Source organism: Melanotaenia boesemani, chromosome 13, assembly GCF_017639745.1.
Source record: "Melanotaenia boesemani isolate fMelBoe1 chromosome 13, fMelBoe1.pri, whole genome shotgun sequence".
Lineage (NCBI taxonomy): Eukaryota > Metazoa > Chordata > Actinopteri > Atheriniformes > Melanotaeniidae > Melanotaenia > Melanotaenia boesemani.
In genome coordinates, this window is record NC_055694.1 from 2875859 (window position 1) to 2894935 (window position 19077).

General features: G+C 40.3%; 1 protein-coding gene across 2 annotated transcripts; it reads right to left on the bottom strand.

The window, feature by feature from the left end:
• Positions 1-4580: 4580 nt before the first annotated feature.
• Positions 4581-18175, bottom strand: ccm2l (CCM2 like scaffold protein). 2 transcript variants are annotated; one of them, XM_042005141.1, is made up of 11 exons: positions 17979-18175; positions 12829-12996; positions 12635-12718; positions 12283-12466; positions 10238-10836; positions 9344-9473; positions 8623-8686; positions 8349-8505; positions 7515-7653; positions 5639-5786; positions 4581-5068 (listed from the first exon to the last, which is right to left on the bottom strand). In XM_042005141.1, the coding sequence occupies exons 1-11, from the start codon at positions 18006-18008 to the stop codon at positions 4936-4938; spliced, it is 1836 nt and encodes a 611-aa protein (XP_041861075.1). In that variant the 5' UTR covers positions 18009-18175; the 3' UTR covers positions 4581-4935. The 2 variants fall into 2 exon arrangements, with proteins under 2 accessions (XP_041861075.1, XP_041861076.1); XM_042005142.1 differs by lacking the exons at positions 12829-12996; positions 17979-18175 and having other exon boundaries at positions 12283-12469.
• Between the last annotated feature and the right edge of the window lie 902 nt (positions 18176-19077).

The following is a 19077-nucleotide window of genomic DNA, read 5'->3' on the forward strand; positions in this document are numbered from 1 at the left end:
GGACACTGCCCACTGTAATCCCTGCAGGCTTGGACTTTGTTGCCATGCATTCACCCCTTGATCCCCCCTGCATCTGCACGATGAACTGTAGCTGACCTTCCGGATAATCTGAAACAACTGCAGGACAGAAATCCAAAGCTGGCTTCATTTCAGTTCAGTTTGATCTCACTGAGAATTCATGATCTATTATGTAGTATATGTGTTTTGTCTTTGTGGAGGAGCTAGCTGGGGGCTCTGCTATGAGGGGTCTAAACAAAACAGTTACCACACACTCATCCTTGATTATGTGCTGAAGTGTACATTTTTGTATCACACACACAAAAACCTGATTATTTTTTTCTTTATGGTACAATTTCCTTTCTTATGTGCGAATATGTTGAACATTACAGAATAAATATTAAGCTAATATGAATGTGACCTATTTCAGGATAATTTTTATATAAAATTGAGTCTATACAGAAATATTAACTACATTTCTCTGTTGGATAGAAAAGCGTTAACTGTGTATTGTAACAACATTAACTCTGATAGAATCAGTTACACAAAGAAGAAATAAAACAAAAATGGAGCCAGGATTAACAGTGAACAGTCTTCCATGATGATGTAACACAAGGGTGCATATGACAAATAGATGAGGGGATTGTGTGTATCGTGCACAGTGTGTGTGTGTGTGTGTGTGTTGGTTTTATGGTAACAAGGAAGATGTGATAGTAAATACCACCACCTGGATGATGGCAGAGATTACAGAGCTGTAATCTGATGATGAGGATAGAATTTATATGTTGTGTCTGCTACAACACACACACAAACACACACACACACACACGTTTGCAAAGCTATTCTTGTAAGGACATTGCTTTGGCTACCATTCAGTTTGGTCAGTGTAAAGCGGGAATGAGCCACGGTCCTGTTTTGTTTTAGATGTTTCCCTGTTTCAGCATGTCTGATTTAAATAAATGGGCCATTTTTCAGAACATGACAATAAGCTGTTGGTCCATTTTCTTTTAATCAGGTGTCCTGGAGCCGAGAAACCATCTAAAACCTGCAGGACAGTGGTCCTCCAGGACTGGAGTTGCCCATCCCTGGTGTAAAGGTTTGAACAAGATCTGAGACAGCTCTGCTGCTTCTCTACATGTTTTAGGGCACAATCACACTGGCTCTATTTGGTCTGCTTCCACAGAAACTATGGTTCACTCAGAGCAGTGTGAACACTTATTCACACTCTGGTGAAAGAAGCAAACTCTGTACTGCTTGAAAACCAGGGGTCTTGGTTCGTAGAGCAGCATGATGGGTATCTGGTTGCCTCTTCTGCTGCTCAGATTCAGGTAAAAACCGGATCAGGCTTGAGCTCCAAAGTAAAGACAGAAACCAGACTGTAGAAATTTATCGTTGCTCTGTTCTTTACTGGCAGTAAACAAGACGCTTTCAGTCCCGGCCAGGTTTTGTTCCTCGTTCTTCCTGTTCAACGGTCATTTCGGGAAATGTAGCCCCCTAGTGAGCAGCTGCTGTAACTGCATGATGGTGTCCAGGTGGTTTGGCCCGCTTGAATGAATTTCAGTGTGAAAGCAAGCCAAACCAGAGGAAATTTTCCTATCCTGGAGGGACTGCACCAGTGTGTTGCTGCTACTCGGGGGTGGTATCAGAAACATGAGAAACTATCTGACTTGTGGGCTGTTCACAGATCAGTTGTTTTAGCTTTACTCTGCTGTGGAAACAGAAACGATCTCCTTCATGGAGAAGTGAAATGAAGAGTGAAAATACTGAAGATATTATTCACCTATTCTTTTCAGCCCTTTAGCATTTTGTGATGATACTGGGTTTTGTCGTTGTTAGTTCAGTTTATATGTTATCAGCTCCACCGGTTCAGTTGTTTGTTTACACAAATATCTATGTGGAGTGAAATTTGCACTCCAGACACTCTTATCCCTGAACAAGGTGTTTGTTATGGACAATCCATGATGAGCACAGAGGTCCAGTAACAAAACATCACTCGGATTCAGATCAGGGGGGCGTTCCTCCCAATCACGCCCCTCCAGGTCTCGCTGTCATTGCCCATGTAAGCATTAAAGTCCCCCAGCAGAACGAGGGAGTCCCCGGAAGGAGTGCTCTCCAACACCCCCTCCAAGAACTCCAGAAAGGGTGGGTACTCTGAACTGAACTGGTGCATAAGTAGGACCCGTCCCCCCACCTGAAGGCGGAGGGAGGCTACCCAACCTGTTTACAATTTTATCTATTTAAATATTTTTACTCTTAAATTTTTTTATATTTTTATTATATTTACATAAAATGTGATGTATATCTATATTTTTTAATTCTATATTTCAATTTCTATTTTTCAAATAAATGTCATATTTATTTATACATTTTCTAAATTCACTTTTATCAACTTAACATATAATAAATATGCTAAAATATCTTTTTGTTTTTTTTTTTAGATATTTTATATTTTTATTTAGTATTTTTGGTTATATAATCTTTTATATTATTTCTATTGACGTTATTGCCAATAATTTATTTACACATTGAACTTAAATTTATTTTTATATTATATAGATTATAAGGAGATTAAATGTTTTTATTTTATTTTATTTGATAATTTATTTTCTATTGAATATTTTTGTTTAAATGATCTTTGAACCTTTTTTATTTTTATTCTTGTTATTTACATTAATTTATTTACATATTTATTTTACATATTCCCACATTTATATGTTTATTTTACTTCCAGATCACAGTTTATCTATAAAGCAGAAAACGTGATGATCACAATAAGCCATCAAGTGATTGTAAATGTACACACGTGTACATTTCTACGTGTGTGTAGTAATCCTGAACAGACTCACCTCATCATACAAACCGAAGTCGAATCAGTTCAGTCAGAAAGGTGGAAAGAAAAGAACACGTTATACCTCTTCTTTTATTTTCCCACATACCCCCTGGAGCGTATTAAATGAATGAATTGAAGTACATCAGGGGTACATGTACCCCATTGGAGAAACACTGGTACAGTCAAACCCTCATCTCACTAAAACTCAGCCCTTTATACCTTTAAGTCCTCAGAAGTATAGCTGACCCTCACTTTTCTCTGTTTTGCTGCATCATTCTCTCTGTTTGGTACTATAAGACCAACGGGAGAAACTCAGGCTTTTGGTAGATGAATCATGTATATTTTATGGCTGCAGATTAACATGAGAAGACTTTGTTTATGACAGAGAAATTTGCAGAGAGTCATGGTGTTACGTAACGGCGCCGGGAGAAGAGTGATGTGACTCGAGTGAAGCCCATGGGTAAACGGGCTCTCGGTGGCTCTGATGTTCAGTGATGTTGGCACAGAGGAGAGCCTGAGGGGGGAGAAGCAGTGCATCATGGGTAGGTCATGATGCAGCCGCTGGGATTAACAGGTCAATATAGCACTGAGACATCTATCTATCTATCTATCTATCTATCTATCTATCTATCTATCTATCTATCTATCTATCTATCTATCTATCTATCTATCTATCTATCTATCTATCTATCTATCTATCTATCTATCTATCTATCTATCTGTCTGTCTGTCTGTCATCCAGCTCATTTAGCCTTACACGCCACCTTGTGGCAGCAGGCTGGTATTACACTGATCAGTTAATACACATAAAGAAAATTCATAAATACTTTAAACTAAATAATAATAATAATAATATTAATAATAATAATAATAATAATAATAATAATAATGATATTAATAATAATAATAATAATAATAATAATAATAATAATAATAATAATAAATTTTTTTAGGGAAAAAAGGAATTATTTTCCATATAGATTTTGGATTATTTAAACATAATAACTACACTAAAATATACACTAAAATTATTAGCAAAAATGTTTTTTGTTTGTTTGTTTTCTTTTTTTTTTTTTTTTTAGAGACATAATTTACTACCCTTTCTGGTCATTAGAGGACAAAAAGGTCCTCTCTGAAAGACTTCCATAAAAACATTACACCCCCACCCCCACCCTACTTTTTCCCTCATATCTTTCAGTCACCTTAAGTCTTGATCAAAAATACTAATTATGTAAATATTCAAACTAATTTAATCATTTAAATTTAATAACACAATGTCTCCGGGTGGTAAATTGATGCAAACTGCTAGGGTTAAGTCCATCCATCCATCCATGACATCTCTTTGTACAGTCGTGGGGCAGGTACACCTGCACAGGTCGCCGGTCCATCGCAGGGCCAACACAGAGAGACAACAACCTGTGCAGACCTGTTAACCTAACATCATGTCTTTGGAGGGGGAGGAAGCCGGAGCAGCCGGAGAGAACAACACATACATGGAGAGAACATGCAGACTCCACACAGAAAGGCCACCGATCGAACCCCCATCCCAGGGTTGAGTCATGTAGTTAAGGCTTTTTTATTTTTTTATTTTTTACATACTACTGAATCTTCATTCCCTTTTTAACGTTTTGTTTTTATTGCTATTTTTTTATTGCATTGAAATTAAGAAGCATGTAAAATGTCAATTTATGTTACTGTGATAAGTTTTCTGAAACTGAAGCTGTGAAAGAAATTAAAGGAAAAAAAAAGAGGAAAAAACTCATTTTAAGTTTTTAAAGTTCTCACAAAAACTTTATTGTTGGTATAAATGTCACCTACGAAGTATAGAGTTCAACGATGATCATATTTAGATTTAATTTAATCAGACAGAAGAAGAAAACAAGACACAGTTGCTATAGTTACTGTTTAGATAAAGAATTGATCAGCTTTAGTCTTTTCTGTTCTTCCTTCGGTAAGCGGAGCAGGAATCCCAGATTCTAACATCATAACAGAGGCCAGCTGTCAGATTATCTTTACTTACACTTTAGTCATGTCGGACTGATTAGAACACGGATGCTAATGTGCTGTTGTTGCTCAGCGGCACTCAGGTAGGGTCATACGTCCCTTCATCAGAGGTAGTAGTCTTCCTCCTCGATGTCTCCATGTCTTTCCTGGAAACCGAGTGCCTGGATGTCGTGGGTGATGTCAGTGATGCGTCGGTTGAATTCCTGAGATCCGGAGGCCAGGGAGCCGTTGTCATACCTGCGGGAAAATAAAATAAAATAAAATAAAATAAATATATTCATTCATTCATTCTCTGTACCGCTTGGTCCATTAAGGGTCACGGGTAAGCTGGAGTCTATCCCAGCATTAACAGGTGAGAGGCAGGTTCACCTGGACAGGTCACCAGTCCATCGCAGGGCCAACACACAGGGGACAAACAACCATTCACACACACACACACACACTCCTAGGGAGAATTTAGAATCATCAATTAACCTAACACGCATGTCTTTGGACGGTGGGAGGAAGCCGGAGAACCCGGAGAGAACCCACGCATACACGGGGAGAACATGCAAACTTCACACAGAAAGGCCACCACCCTCACGGTTCGAACGTCCAACTTGCTCTGAGGCTGCAGTGCTAACCACCAGCCCAATAATAATAATAATAATAATAATAATAATAATAATAATAATAATAATAATAATAATAATAATAATAATAAACTGATATATAGATATCTACATCTACACTATATATAATATATAAAAAATATAAATAAACCTGAAAAATGAAACAGGGAAGATCCCAAGTTTCCGGCATACATACCCTCTCATGGCTGTGGCCGACGTGTTGCTCATGCTGCGTTTAATTCGGCCAAAGCTGTCGGTTAAAATCCCACCCTCCCGGATCCCAATACTTTCCAGGAAACTCTCAAATGCCCCGACGTCTTTGTCTGGGATGAATGGACGCATGCCTGGGACACAAAGATCCAAGATAAACACCAGAGATTCACCAATACAGTGATAAACAAGCCAGCAGCATTGATTCAAGCTGATCAATTAATACAATGAGTGAATGAATGCTTTATTTTAAACATGAAAGAAACTCAGTAAAAAACAAACAAATATAAAATAAAAAGTTGTCATAATGCTTAATATGCTCAAGAAGCTAAAGAAAGAAATGAAAATGTGTTTACTCCGAACCCTTCTCCACTATCAATCAGCTATCATCAGTACTACTTCCTGTTTAGACAAACTTCATAAATAAAATTCGTTATATTTTTCTATTTAGGTGAACCCAGAACCATCTAAAATCTATTAATATATGCATACACATATATATGATTAGTAAGAGGAATATTTAGTAATAAGAGCAACCGAAGTCTCTCGTCTTCCCTGTCCAGCACCGTGGCAGCAGAACGATGGTCTGGCTGCTGTGCTCTGCAGAACTAATGTGCTTTGCCAAGAAGAGATTTCTGGATATAAGATCCCTCGTATTATTCTTTATTTCTAAATTTGTCTATGAATTAACATATTAATGCTGGACCTGACAAGAGGGATGGGGGCAAAAGAGAGAAGGAGATTGGAGAGAATCAATGACACACCAGATAGAAAGCAACAGCATCAGTTGTTCAGTCTAAACAGGAAAAAACGACAGTTTTAAGATGTTTTCTGGGACTCATACATCATTTCTGCAGGGTGAAGCTGAACCAGATTCATGAATTTAGTTTTAGTTTTGATTAGGACTAAAGTTGATTGAAAGGTTTAAGGAAAAAAAGGTGGAAAAATATTAATCTGTAATCTTTTGATAGTAGTTTGAGAAGGGGACATTTTTGTCCTCTAAGGATCTGACAGAGTGGTAAAATAAAGCCACCCACAAGGAATAAAATAGTGGTCACTGCATTTCAACCTAAAATTACTCTACACAAATACTGTCAGATTTTTTGACAGGGTTGCAATAATAAATATTTACAGAAATTGATCAAGTCTGAGGAAAATCAGTTATGCAGCAGTATATAGTTATAGTTATAGTTATAGTTATAGTTATAGTTATAGTAATAGTTATAGTTATAGTCTGAAACCAGGACACTGAAACTGCCTTTGATTACATGTAAGCTGCATTTTTAGCAGTGTGTCAAACTGCTCAACTACCAGACACACTGCAGTAAACATCCCAGTTTATATAGTCTACACGTATTTAATTCTGACTTTAATAATTAAGCTGAACACTGACATCACATCTGTACATAGAAGACAGTCCCCCAAGTCTTTCCTTACCATACTACAAACACACTCAACAGTAGGTTGTGGTTTCAGTCAATATCTCTCTCTCTGTCTCTCTCTCTCTGTCTGTCTCGCTCTCTGTCTCTCTCTCTCTCTGTCTCTCTGTCTCTCTGTCTCTCTGTCTCTCTGTCTCTCTCTCTCTGTCTGTCTCTCTCTGTCTGTCTGTCTGTCTGTCTGTCTCTCTCTGTCTCTCTGTCTCTCTCTCTCTCTGTCTCTCTGTCTCTCTGTCTCTCTCTCTCTGTCTGTCTCTCTCTGTCTGTCTGTCTGTCTGTCTGTCTGTCTCTCTCTGTCTCTCTGTCTCTCTCTCTCTCTGTCTGTCTCTCTCTGTCTGTCTGTCTGTCTGTCTCTCTCTGTCTCTCTGTCTCTCTCTCTCTCTGTCTCTCTGTCTCTCTCTCTCTGTCTGTCTGTCTGTCTCTCACCCAGCAGCAGGAACTTGCGGTTGTCCCCGTACAGTTGCAGCAGCTCAGAGCAGAAGTGGTCGATGTTCGATCCCAGCCTGTATTCCCTCAGCAGCACAGCAAACTGCTGCAGCTCCACTGGACTCAGCTTGTTACGCAGCTACAAACACACATGCAAAAGTCAGAGAAAATCACACAGACATGGCCTCTCTTCGTTATCTGTTTCCCAGCAGTCACGACACCAACTTATCAATAAAACCTCTTCATTAGATAATCTCTCTCTCTCTGTAGAATGATGGACTTCAGATGATCTTGCTTCTCTAAGATCATTGCTGATGTCTTTCCTCCTCGGCATCGTGTAAAACCCCAGCAGAATGCTGCAGAGCTGCAAACTGGCCAAACTTCTAGATTTATTGAGGTTCTCACACCATCAAGTGTAGTCATCTATTTATTTCTGCTTCTAAAGAGGAGCTCACGCCAACATTAATCAATTAACCAGCGCATTGATTAGCAGCAGCAGGCTGCTACTGATGCTCTGAATTCCAGCTTCTGCCTTTTGCTGTTTTGGTCAATAAATATTGACACAGTGTGATCTGTCATACATTCTTGTTTATCTAAAATTGTATTTATCTCAGTTTAATAGCTGATAAAGGGAAGATCATTTTACTGAGGCTCTTAAAAAAAAAACAAATGAACTGATGGAAGTTTTTCTTCCACATGACGGTAAGTCACCAGATCTGTAGTTGATGTTACACAACAAGATGCTAAAGACTGTTCCACTGAATTCAAGAGTAAAATGTTGTCTGTCTGCCATTAGTGGTGGTGATGATGATGATGAGTATTGCCCACACTCACAGTGATCATGTATTCCTGCATCAGCAGCAGGGCGGGGTTGCTGTCCCCTCCATCACTGACGGACGCCAGGCTGCGATGGGAGTCCTGCAGGGACAGGGACGAGCTCTCGCTGTATGTGTCTTTATAGTAGAGCTCAAAGGCATCCTGGGAATCATCACTGGGACAGAAACAGAGAAACTGTCATCACCTGCATGTTTAGCTTCTTTCGGTTCTGGTCAAACTAAGCAGGCCTTTAAAATCCCCAGGATTCGGTGGCATCGCTGGGTTAGCTTACCATGAGCTGCAGCAGCTAAAGTCTGGGTCATAACTGTAGGACATGTCAGTCAGACAGCTGTCACCTGCACAGAAACACTGTAAATAACCTGTTCACCATTCACTGAACCAAGTTTCCCACTGCTGATTTAGGATTCTGACAGATACTATCCCACAGGGGACAGAAAGCTGCTAAATAAACTTGTTTAATGTGTGAATTAAAATAAAAATCCAGTTAAAAAATTACAGGACCAGCCTTAACAAACAGTAATTGGTACTGTTTGGAGGTCTACTCTTTTACTACAATGCATTTACCTGCTGGAGGCTTTCCTTTATGCTTTTATCTGCACAACTTTTTTAACAGTCTGATGATTTTGCTCAGGTTTCCTGAAATGTTTTTCATTTCTTTCTCAAGACATCAAACTATGTCATGCTTTTTATTTGCAGAAAGGCCCTTCATTTTCCCCAAAAAGTTAGACTGCTGAATTTTAATCTCTTTTTGTCACTGCGTTTTCAGAGAAAATCAGCACTTTGTTCAGCAGCTGCTGTCATAAAGTGCTTCATAAATAAAATTGGCTTGGCTAAAGAACGTTCATCGTCTGGGGAACCAGAATGAAATCAGTAGCTTAATGTAGAACTGTGCTTTATATGAAAGAACAACGAACCCCAAGGATGATCCCAGAGGAAGATCTAAAACATGATCAGGAACGAAAGTTGACATTAGCAAACCATGTGACACTCACTCCTCTGCAGCCAGTAGCGGTCCGGCATGGTGTAGTGAAAGCCTGCCCTGTCCACACACTCGATCGTCTGATGGCCGTAAATAACCTGGAACATCTGGCAAATCAGAGAGCAGTATTCCTCTGCAGCATCCTGCACACAAACACATGAACACATGGCTCAAACATAAAGGTCTGGTACACCTCTACCTCCAAAAAAACAACCGAAGCTTTTCCTTATGTTGAACACAGGCAGACAGAAGTCTGTCTACCAGATGGAATTATGTACATATGCTGCAATAAACTGATGGGAAGTACAGCAGAGATTTGCTTTCTATCCCTTCTGGTGTACAATAAAGGTCCATTTTAACTCTTCAGCCTATTTTTGTGCCTATTTTTAGACCTCTGCTCAGAAATGATGTACCCATAATGAAATGAGTAGAACTCTGCAACCACAAAGTCTGATTGTGTACTTGTCAAGGGAGAATTTGGTACCATTTTAGTTCTGTTTTGCACCATCTGTTCTTAAAGAGGGACCACCAACCATCCCTTTAGGTTTTTTTGTCTGTTTTTAACTGTTATGACTTAAAATGCCTGATTTTGATGCAGTTTTGTGAAATGTAACAAAAGTTGTAGTGATTTTTCTTTCTAGGAATTTTTCCTGCAAAAGCACCTGAAACTGATTTTAAATATTGTTAACTGCATTTATAAATATAAACCCATTAAAACACATTGTATGGTATCCCCACATTTGCCATTCAGTTCTTGAAGCTAATAAAAGGCTTATAAAGCCTTACAATTGTGCAATTTTCTTGTAAAGGGCTAAAAGTATTGGTATTTGTATCAAAATCAATGAAAAGGTACCATGAACTAATGGTATGGTAGGAAAGTGCTGGTATGACCCATCCCCAGACCCACCCGGCTCTCCACGCCCAGGATGACCAGGTTGCAGTAGGCGTCGGGACACGGCGTGGGCTCCAGTGGGTTGTAGTTCCTCCTCTCCCAGCTGCCGTAACTTTTCCCTCTCTCCCAGCTTCCTGTGCAGGCTTGTCTTCGCTCCCAGCTCCCCCCACCTCCACCTCCTCGCCTTTCCCAGCTTCCACCTCCGCCCACCCCGCCTCCATGTCTCCTTTCCCAGCTCCCTGCACCACCTCCTCCTACACCCACCCCCCAGCTCCCGCTCATGGGTCGCGCTCTGCGGTTCTCCCAGCTCCCTCCTGTTTTGCGTGTTTGCTGCCTTCTCTCCCAGCTACCTCCCACCCTCTTTCTCTCTAAACTCCCTCCTCCCCCTCGTTCTCCTCCACCACCCCCTCCCCTCTCTACATTCTGATTTTTGTCGTGGTTACTTCTGGACAGCGACGGCCTCCAGTCGACTCCACAGATGGTGTGTCGGCGCTCCATTGTGCCTCCTGCAGGTCGCGGGTCAGCGTTGGAACTCATGGTTTGTCGTCGCCCGTCGGTTCCAGGTGGCCTGTCCAGGCTGTCCTCTCCAGCCACCACAGAATCCACATTTAGACCTGTGAGATGCAGATTAAAAACTAAATTTCAACTATTGTAATTCCATCGTCTGCTTTAACAGGATTTTTAGAGACTCTGCTACGACCCTTCTAAACGGCCTCCTTTGAGATGACCATGCAGCCTGGTGACCTGGTGACCATGCAGACATGCCATATTGCTGTCCCACTGTGTGAATAACATGCCTGTGTGACAGAACCAGAGATGTGACAGCATCATTGTTGTTCAGTGTGACATGCTGTCATACTACGTCATGTTGGCTTTTCATCGGCTCACAGACATTGTTAATAACTCCACTGCCAGCTGAGAGGAGCCACCACGTTGGACCCAATATGTCTATGACTCCAAGAGCCAAGACTCTTGAGGGACACTTGATGTTGAAACTGAAGAAAACATAGTAAAGTCTGGCCCTGTGATGGACTGGCAACATGTCCAGGGTGCACCCTGCCTCTCGCCTGCTAACTGCTGGGATAAGCCCTGCAGTCCTAAACTGGACTAAGCGGAATAGCGGATGGATGGATGGAAAGTAAAGTCTGATAGTCTGATAGATGGACCAGTTTTCTTCTCTTTTCATTGTCATGACAAATATAATAAACCATAATAAATAGTTGCACTTGGAAAATAATAGCAGTGAAGTCATGACACAAGGGAAAAAGACGCATCAGTACTCTTTTTGTAATCACATCACACCATCTGAACCCTAACTGAATGGTGACGTGCCCAAAGATTCTCACTCCTAGTCTTGAATGTTTTCCATTCGGGAATAATCATCTCTGAAGAATGATGAAATATGTTGGGTGTAGCCTTAAAATCCTTCCCTGATTGATTGGTAGAAACAGTTGCATTTTTAAGGTCATTGCTGATGTCTTTCCTCCTTGGCATCGTAACACACACCTGGAACTGACCAAACGTCTAGGCTTATTGGGGTGCTCACACTAATACTGATCATTAATCACCAGACTGATCGGTTTCACCTAGCTGCTACTGTGGTTTTCTCTGAATTTAGGTCAGTTTTTGTTATTTAAGCCATACCAAGCCAACTTTATTTATAAAGCACTTTTAAACAGTAAGTGGTGACCAAAGTGCTTCATTTAGATTTAAAATTGGACAGTGGTGAGGCCTGTCTAACATGCAGTGGCAGCCAATTCCACAACTGTTAATGATTAAATAACCGTTAATCTAATATGACACTGTGTAAAATGTAATATGTACTTATCTATAAGAGCTTGAATTAACCTTATTTTAAGAAGTAGTAAAGATTAGATAATATTTTTGTTTACATATGCCCTGTTATTGTTTTTACAGTTTTATGGTCTTAATTTCAGATTTTTTTATGATAAAATGGAATTCATCCTTAAGCTGTGTAATTCTTGTTTTTCTATCTGCCTTGAAGTGACAGCAACCATTTTAAAAGTACTCTGTTCTTCGTCCTTCAGGTGATTCCTCACCTGTCTTGAGGATCAGCAGGTGCAGTGCATCATCTCTCAGGTAGGAGGCAGCAGCGATCTCATGTGTTGGGATCCTCATCAGCAGCTTCTCGTTGTTCCTCCACGTCAGCAGCAGACAGCGAGCAGACAGACTCAGAATACAGTCCTGATCCACGCTCATCTTCAGCGGCAGCACCTTTAGCTGCTACTGACAAACATGCAGCAGATTTCTGATTTTGATTTGGCTAGAATTATTTAAAAATACAGAAGATTTATGATTGATAACCTTGTTTTTTTATTTAGATCAACACTATGCTGATGTTCATCAAAGAATTTAGGAAAGAGAAGTTGGAGATAATTAGAGATTACTAACCCTGGCTGCGTCCAGTAGTTGTAAAAGTTCATCTCGACTTGAGGGATTGAGGGAAACTGAAACCCAGGTGAGGTGACCGAGGAACTAAGAGTAAAGTTTAAAGGTCATGTCAAAGTTAGTCATGATGATGGTCAGGGGTGACCCGCCAAGCTTGTTTTACTATCCATGTACTGATTTGTGTTACCATGTCTCACCTTTACTTCCTTCTCTACATAGTCGAAGATGAGCCTCTCAGGGTGGATGAGGTAGTCGGGAGGGTAGAGGGGGACGGTGTGCAGGGGGCGCCGGTAAACACTCCCTCGATCTACTGACCTGCGACCAGATTTAGACCAGACAAGCCGCTTAATGGGTGACACAAAGGCCTGGGAAGAGAAAAAGAATTATAAGTTCTTCTTCATGTTTTGCTGTCACCATCATCACGACTTTTTCAACTTTTTAAAAACCAGATGTCAAAACATGTATTTAAATTTTTTGCTTCCCTCTCACTCACTAATGGTTATGGTTGGGATGGGAGTATATTGCATTTATTTAAAATAAAAATAAAAGCTCAGATTTCATTAATTAATAAGTTAGTTTTACACAAAACAAGAAAATATGTTTTTTTCCCTTTGATTTTCCTCTGGTATAGCTGAAACATGAAATAATTTCTTACGATATAGTTGAGTTGTAGCTCTTCAATGAAAGGATAGAGTGTTTATAGCTAAAAGATACTAAACGAGATTTATTTAGTTAATTTGCTCAGACAGATACAGTACCTGCTTCTTCTGAATGTTAGCATACTCTTTGGAGCTTGGGCTGTACACCTTCCCCAACTGCTACCATATTATTTGCTAGCTGATTGCTCATATTATGTGCCATCATATTTACACTTCCTGTTTTGAACAGGAAGGGGTTTTCGTCTATGTTTGCAGTGCACTGAGTAACAGAGGTTTAATCGTGATTTTAACATACATAACAGTACAGTTATCCCCAATGGTCACCCAATTTAGTGGAAGTGTAGGGACCACAAACTCATTTTAATCAAGTACTTAGAGGATCCACATTAGGTGTTGACAGAATTTCCAATGCTAGCAAGATCACTAGCAAACAGTAGTAAATATTAATCAGATATTTTCTGCTGGCTAGTTAGCTAACAGTAGCAGATAGTAATCAGGTACTGTTAGCTTGCTAGTTAGCAAACTGTAATACAGTTATTGTTAGCAAGCCAGCTAACAGTAACAGATATAATGGGGCATTCCAGCAGACATTATTCAAGTATTGTTAGCTCGGTAATTAGCTAACAGTAACAGATATGTATCAGATATTGTTGGCTAGCTAGTTAGCTAACAGTTGCACATATTTGGCTTGCATATGATTTGTCACATTGAACAGCTTGTAAACAAGTCTGGAATTATAGCTAGCATAACAGCTAAATCACTGGCTCAAGTTAAAGGTGGATCAGACTGATGGAAGCCTGGACAGAGCTAATGAGCTGAACATGTTCTTCAGTAGGTCCAGATCACCCTCTGCCTCCAGCCCAACAGACCGTCCATGATCCCACAGCTTTCCGATTACACCTTTAGTCTTGTTACCCTGCAGCTCAGTCATGGACCTTAACACAACCTCATGTCCCTCCACATCAGAACATACTGAGACTTCCTCTGTCTCCACCTCTAGCCTGTCTGTCTCCTGCATGTATATATATGTATATAAAATTCTACTGCAACATAAAAATTTACCTCTGGGACAAATAAAGTATATTTCATTTAAACTCATAACTACAAATGTTTTTCAGCCTGTCATGTAATTCATTTTCAGATGGCACTGCCTTGTCAAAGTTTACACAGTAAGTGGTTTTAATAAAGGACCTTTATTATTACTCCACTAATCAGGAACTAAAGTCAACAGCCATAAAAAAATAATTTAACATTGTTGGCAATAAAACATGTAATTTGCCTTTCTGTAAATAAGATGGGAATAAGTACCTTTAAAAATAGAAATATAGAAAATATGTTCATTGATTAGTGGAGGGAGGTAGCCAGAGTACCAGTAGAAAGAACATGTATAGCCGAGATCCGCACAAGAAGCCTACATGCGGTGAGGTGATGGTGGTGTCTACCGCTGCCTCATGAGGACCTTGTTGCTTAACAGTCCAATTATATGCATTTACTGTTTAGTATAGAGATGTTATAAGCTAAGTTATAAGCTAAGCTAAGTTATAAGAGCAGTATTTGATGATTTGATTTTCCATATCTGCTTTATCCTATTATGGGTAACAGGGAAGTAGGAGATCAGCATCCCTTATAGTCAATTTGGACTCAGCAATTAACCTGCCAAGCACATTTGTGGATTGTGGAAAGAAGCCAGAGTTCCCATAGAGAAGCCACTCTGCTACAGGAAGGCCCAGCCGAGAATCAAAGGAACCTTCTTGCTGTGAGAAAACAGCGCTAACCACCACACCACTGTGAAGCTTTGTCGTAGCTTCATAGAGGGTAAATTTGCAAATGCCTGCCTCAGTACATGTGTGTGGGTGTGTGTGTGTGTGTGTGTGTGAGAGAGAGAGAGTTGATGCATGCCATTGGCTGTTCTTGCAGTGATTGACAGGTGAGCAGTGGTCTGTGACTGATAACCGCTGACATTCACTGACAACACAGCACACACACTAAGAAACCCACTGAGATAAACACATTAACATACAGTGGCTTGGAGGCATAAGGAGAGCAGCTTTTAGAAAAAAACAAACAAAAAAAAAAGAAAGAAGAAAAGTACGATCACTGAACAGAGACGGGACATTAGCTTGTGTTAGAGTGAGGAACTGCTCATGTCTTCTTTCTTCCTGAATAACAAGGACGGTCCCTGTGATGGCAGATTTCTAATGAACTTCGCATTGTCAGCTGCAGAAGACTAAGGAGGGTTGTAATGAGTTTTGTTCTTTTTGTCCCAGTATGCATTTGAGGACAGAGACAAGACAAAGGGAAGTAATTGGGTTTTAAAATGAAAGTGCTTAACAAAACAATTAAAGCAGATGCTATTTAATTAGTAATACAACTGCTACCTTTCAGTTTGCCAAAGTATTTTTCCAAGCATGTGCTTTTGTGCTTTTGTGCTCAAACCGTCTGCTGAGTTTGGTAAAAAAAAAAAAAGAAAGTTATCTGTTTTTTACAGCCTCTATTTTTCCAGTAATTGTGTGCTTAAAATGCCTTATTGGTTGCAACATGGTGGTCATTCACCAGTTCTTCATTCATATTAAATCATTAAAAGCAATTAAAAAATCAGTATATTTCCTTCCTGAGCTCAGACATTCAAATGAAAAACAATCTGCTCTTTGAACATAGACTGAATCACATTCTGTACACTAGCCTTTATTAAATGTAGATTTCTGTTTGTAGACATTAATTTATTAGTTCATAAGATGCTTTGTTAAGACTTGGCAGATCCCTACCTGACTAAAGCTGAAGTTTAGTTTAGGCTGCGTCAGATTCAGAATATTTTAGACGACTTTAATCTGTTTCATGCATGCACTGCATCTGTGTCCTATGCCCACAGGGAATGGCTGAGGGGTGTGGGCATGGGAGGGCTTTGGATAGATTAAAACACTTTTATTACAAACACAAAAGACAACTGAAGCTTTATGGATTTATTTCTTCCTAATAGTTTTATGAAGAATTTTAATATGAAGAAGAAGTTTACACGACAACTAGCTCGCTGGTAATTAAATTAAAGTGTAATTTAAATGTTGACTCGTTGGTGGTAACTGGTCAAACAGTTTATCCCTAAAGAGAAACGATAAAGTCATTGCAGTTTTTATTTATTTTCTTTTTTTAATGAAAAATTAATAATTGGGAGAAACTTTTGTTCCAGAGGGTGATGACTGCTGGGAGGAATTTTCTCCTGTACCTTTCTGTGTATTTGAAGAAGCCTCTGACTGAACACACTGTTGTTTCCTTGCTGTGCTGTGTGGAGGGCATGTTCAGCAGCTTTTATAGCTTTTTATCTGGACAATCAGCTCCAGAAGCTCAAACTAGCTGACCTCCCAGGGCTGGTTGTTCAAAAGATTTAATCTGGATTAAAGCTATCAGGATTTGGGAATCCCATTTTTCAGGATGGAGGATCACGTAATCCAGGGGTGTCCAAAGCGGTCCTCGAAGGCAGCTGTCCTGCAGGTTTTCAATGTTTCCTGTTTTAACACACCTGACTCAAATCAAATAGATCCAACAGCCAATCAAATTTTACACAATCCATCCATCCATTTTCTTCCACTTATCCAGAGTCGGGTCGTGGGGGCAGCTGCCTAAGCAGGGAAACCCAGACATCTCTCTCCCCGGCCACATTCACCAGCTCATTCAGAAGGATCCCGAGGCGTTCCTAGGCCAGTCGAGAGATGTAGTCCGTCCAGCGTGTCCTAGGTCTTCCCCGGGGCCTCTTTCTGGTGGGACGTGCCCGGAACACCTCACCAGAGAGGCGTCCAGGAGGTATCCTAACCAGATGCCCGAGCCACCTCATCTGGCTCCTCTCGATGTGGAGGAGCAGCGGCTCTACTCTGGGCCCCTCCCGGATCACCGAGCTTCTCACCCTATCTCTAAGGGAGAGCCCGGCCACCCTGCGGAGAAAACTCATTTCGGCCGCTTGTATTTGCGATCTTGTTCTTTCGGTCACTACCCATCAGCTTGGACTGGGTTACACAGTTCAGTCCAATTTCAGAATCCTTCTTTCCGTTCTGAAGATTCCATTTTCAAGATCTGGTCCAATCCGATAACCAAAATCTGATCAGAGGCCCCAGGTATCTGTAGTCCTCCACCACCTACACCTTCTCCAGGATGTAAACGGTGCTTTGTTTGCTCCTGTTTCTCCTAAAATCTACAATAATCTTTTTTTGTTTAGTTCATCTTATCTCAGCATTCCACATGTTGGTCGATCCGTTCCCACCATCGTTTGTCTAGAATAGTTGATTAGTATCAGGATTTAAATAAGAGAAATGAGAGTGACCTAATTTTATATTTAGGCTAAGTGTTGCACAATGCCACCAAGCAATCAGATGTTTCAGGATTTAAAAACGTATTTACTCATTTATTTACATTTTAAAATATTTGACTATATTTTTATTAATAATAAATCCCTATTTAATTTGTGTAGTGTTTTTAGTCCTGACTCACTCTGGGTGTTTTCTTTAACCAACGCTTATCAACTGCCAGCATAGGGACATCATCACCGGCTTAAAGTGAGTTCAGACTGTTTCACAAAAAGCATAAAGCTGAAATACCCAACACAAAGATGGGTCTCTCCAGTTCAGATGTCCCTGCTCCCTGGGACCAGTTTGCCTTTTCAACTTTACCAAACTTGAAAGCAGTGATGCACATGACTTTACCTTCTTGGGTTTCTTTGGTTCATAGTCCATCACGCCTCGTCCGTGTTGATCCTGCAGCGCGTCAGGGTCCAGGACTGGTTCACAGGGCGGTTCAGGTTGTGTTTAGTTGTTGCAGTTGTCCCATCATTCCTTCTATGTCTGTGTTAAAGTTACTCTAGTTTCAGTCTCGGGTGCTTCATTCTTGTTCTCTTTCTACTCTGATTGTTCTTTTGAAACCTCTCCAGAGACCACACACACACACAAATACACACACACAAAAGGAGAGAACAGGAAGCAGAGGAAGTTCACTTCCTGTCCGAGAGGAAACTCCACCAGGGACTGATAACATCCATGTTGCATGCCCTGATAACACACCAGTAAACACGTTTACCTGCTAAACACTTGTGTTTTACCTCTTTTTAACAGTTTCTGATATACTCAGGCCAGCGGCCATGCCACGTTCAAAGTCACTTAAATCTCCTTTCTTCCTCATTCTGATGTTCAGGTTGAACTTCAGCAGCTCGTCTTCATCATGTCTACATGGCCAGATGTGTTGAGTTGCTGCCATGTGATTGGCTGGTTGGATGTTTGTGTTAACAAGCAGTTGAACACGGTGACCTAATAAAGTGGCCGGTGTGCAGGTACGTATGCCGTTGTTAAAACCAACTAGACAGCAGAGCTTATTTGGGAAAAGATGGTTATGCACATCTTTTTATAAATAAGAAATTGGCAGCATTTGATCAAAATATGTTTGTTTGCATCACACCAACATTAGCTGCTGCACACGGCTGTAGCTCAGGTGTTAAAACAAACATCAATCAGCTGATACCTTCATCTAAAATGTCTTTGAAATCCACCAAAACTGGGAAAAGCATCAGGTTTGTCCTTTGAATGAAGCCTTTTAAAAGAACCAAAGAAAACATGCTGTGAGCTCATCATTCTCTAGTCCAACACTTGCAGTAAGCTAGTTTGGCCAGAAGGTGGCAGCACTGTGACAAAGGCAGGATGAGGTGGAGAAGAGGAAGAAAAGGAACAAATTTCTGCTCTGTGGGACACTGATAATGGAAAAAAAAAAAGGCAAAATGAAACGTGACTTTCCAAAGACACACACACACACACA

Excerpts from the sequence above, each read along its gene's own strand:
- ccm2l (XM_042005141.1), bottom strand. The coding sequence starts at position 18,008 with ATGGACTATGAACCAAAGAAACCCAAGAAG. Across the intron at positions 9,474-10,237 it reads TCCTGGGCGTGGAGAGCCGG|GATGCTGCAGAGGAATACTG; the intron begins GTGGGTCTGGGG and ends GTTTGTGTGCAG. Across the intron at positions 5,787-7,514 it reads CCGCAAGTTCCTGCTGCTGG|GCATGCGTCCATTCATCCCA; the intron begins GTGAGAGACAGA and ends TTTGTGTCCCAG.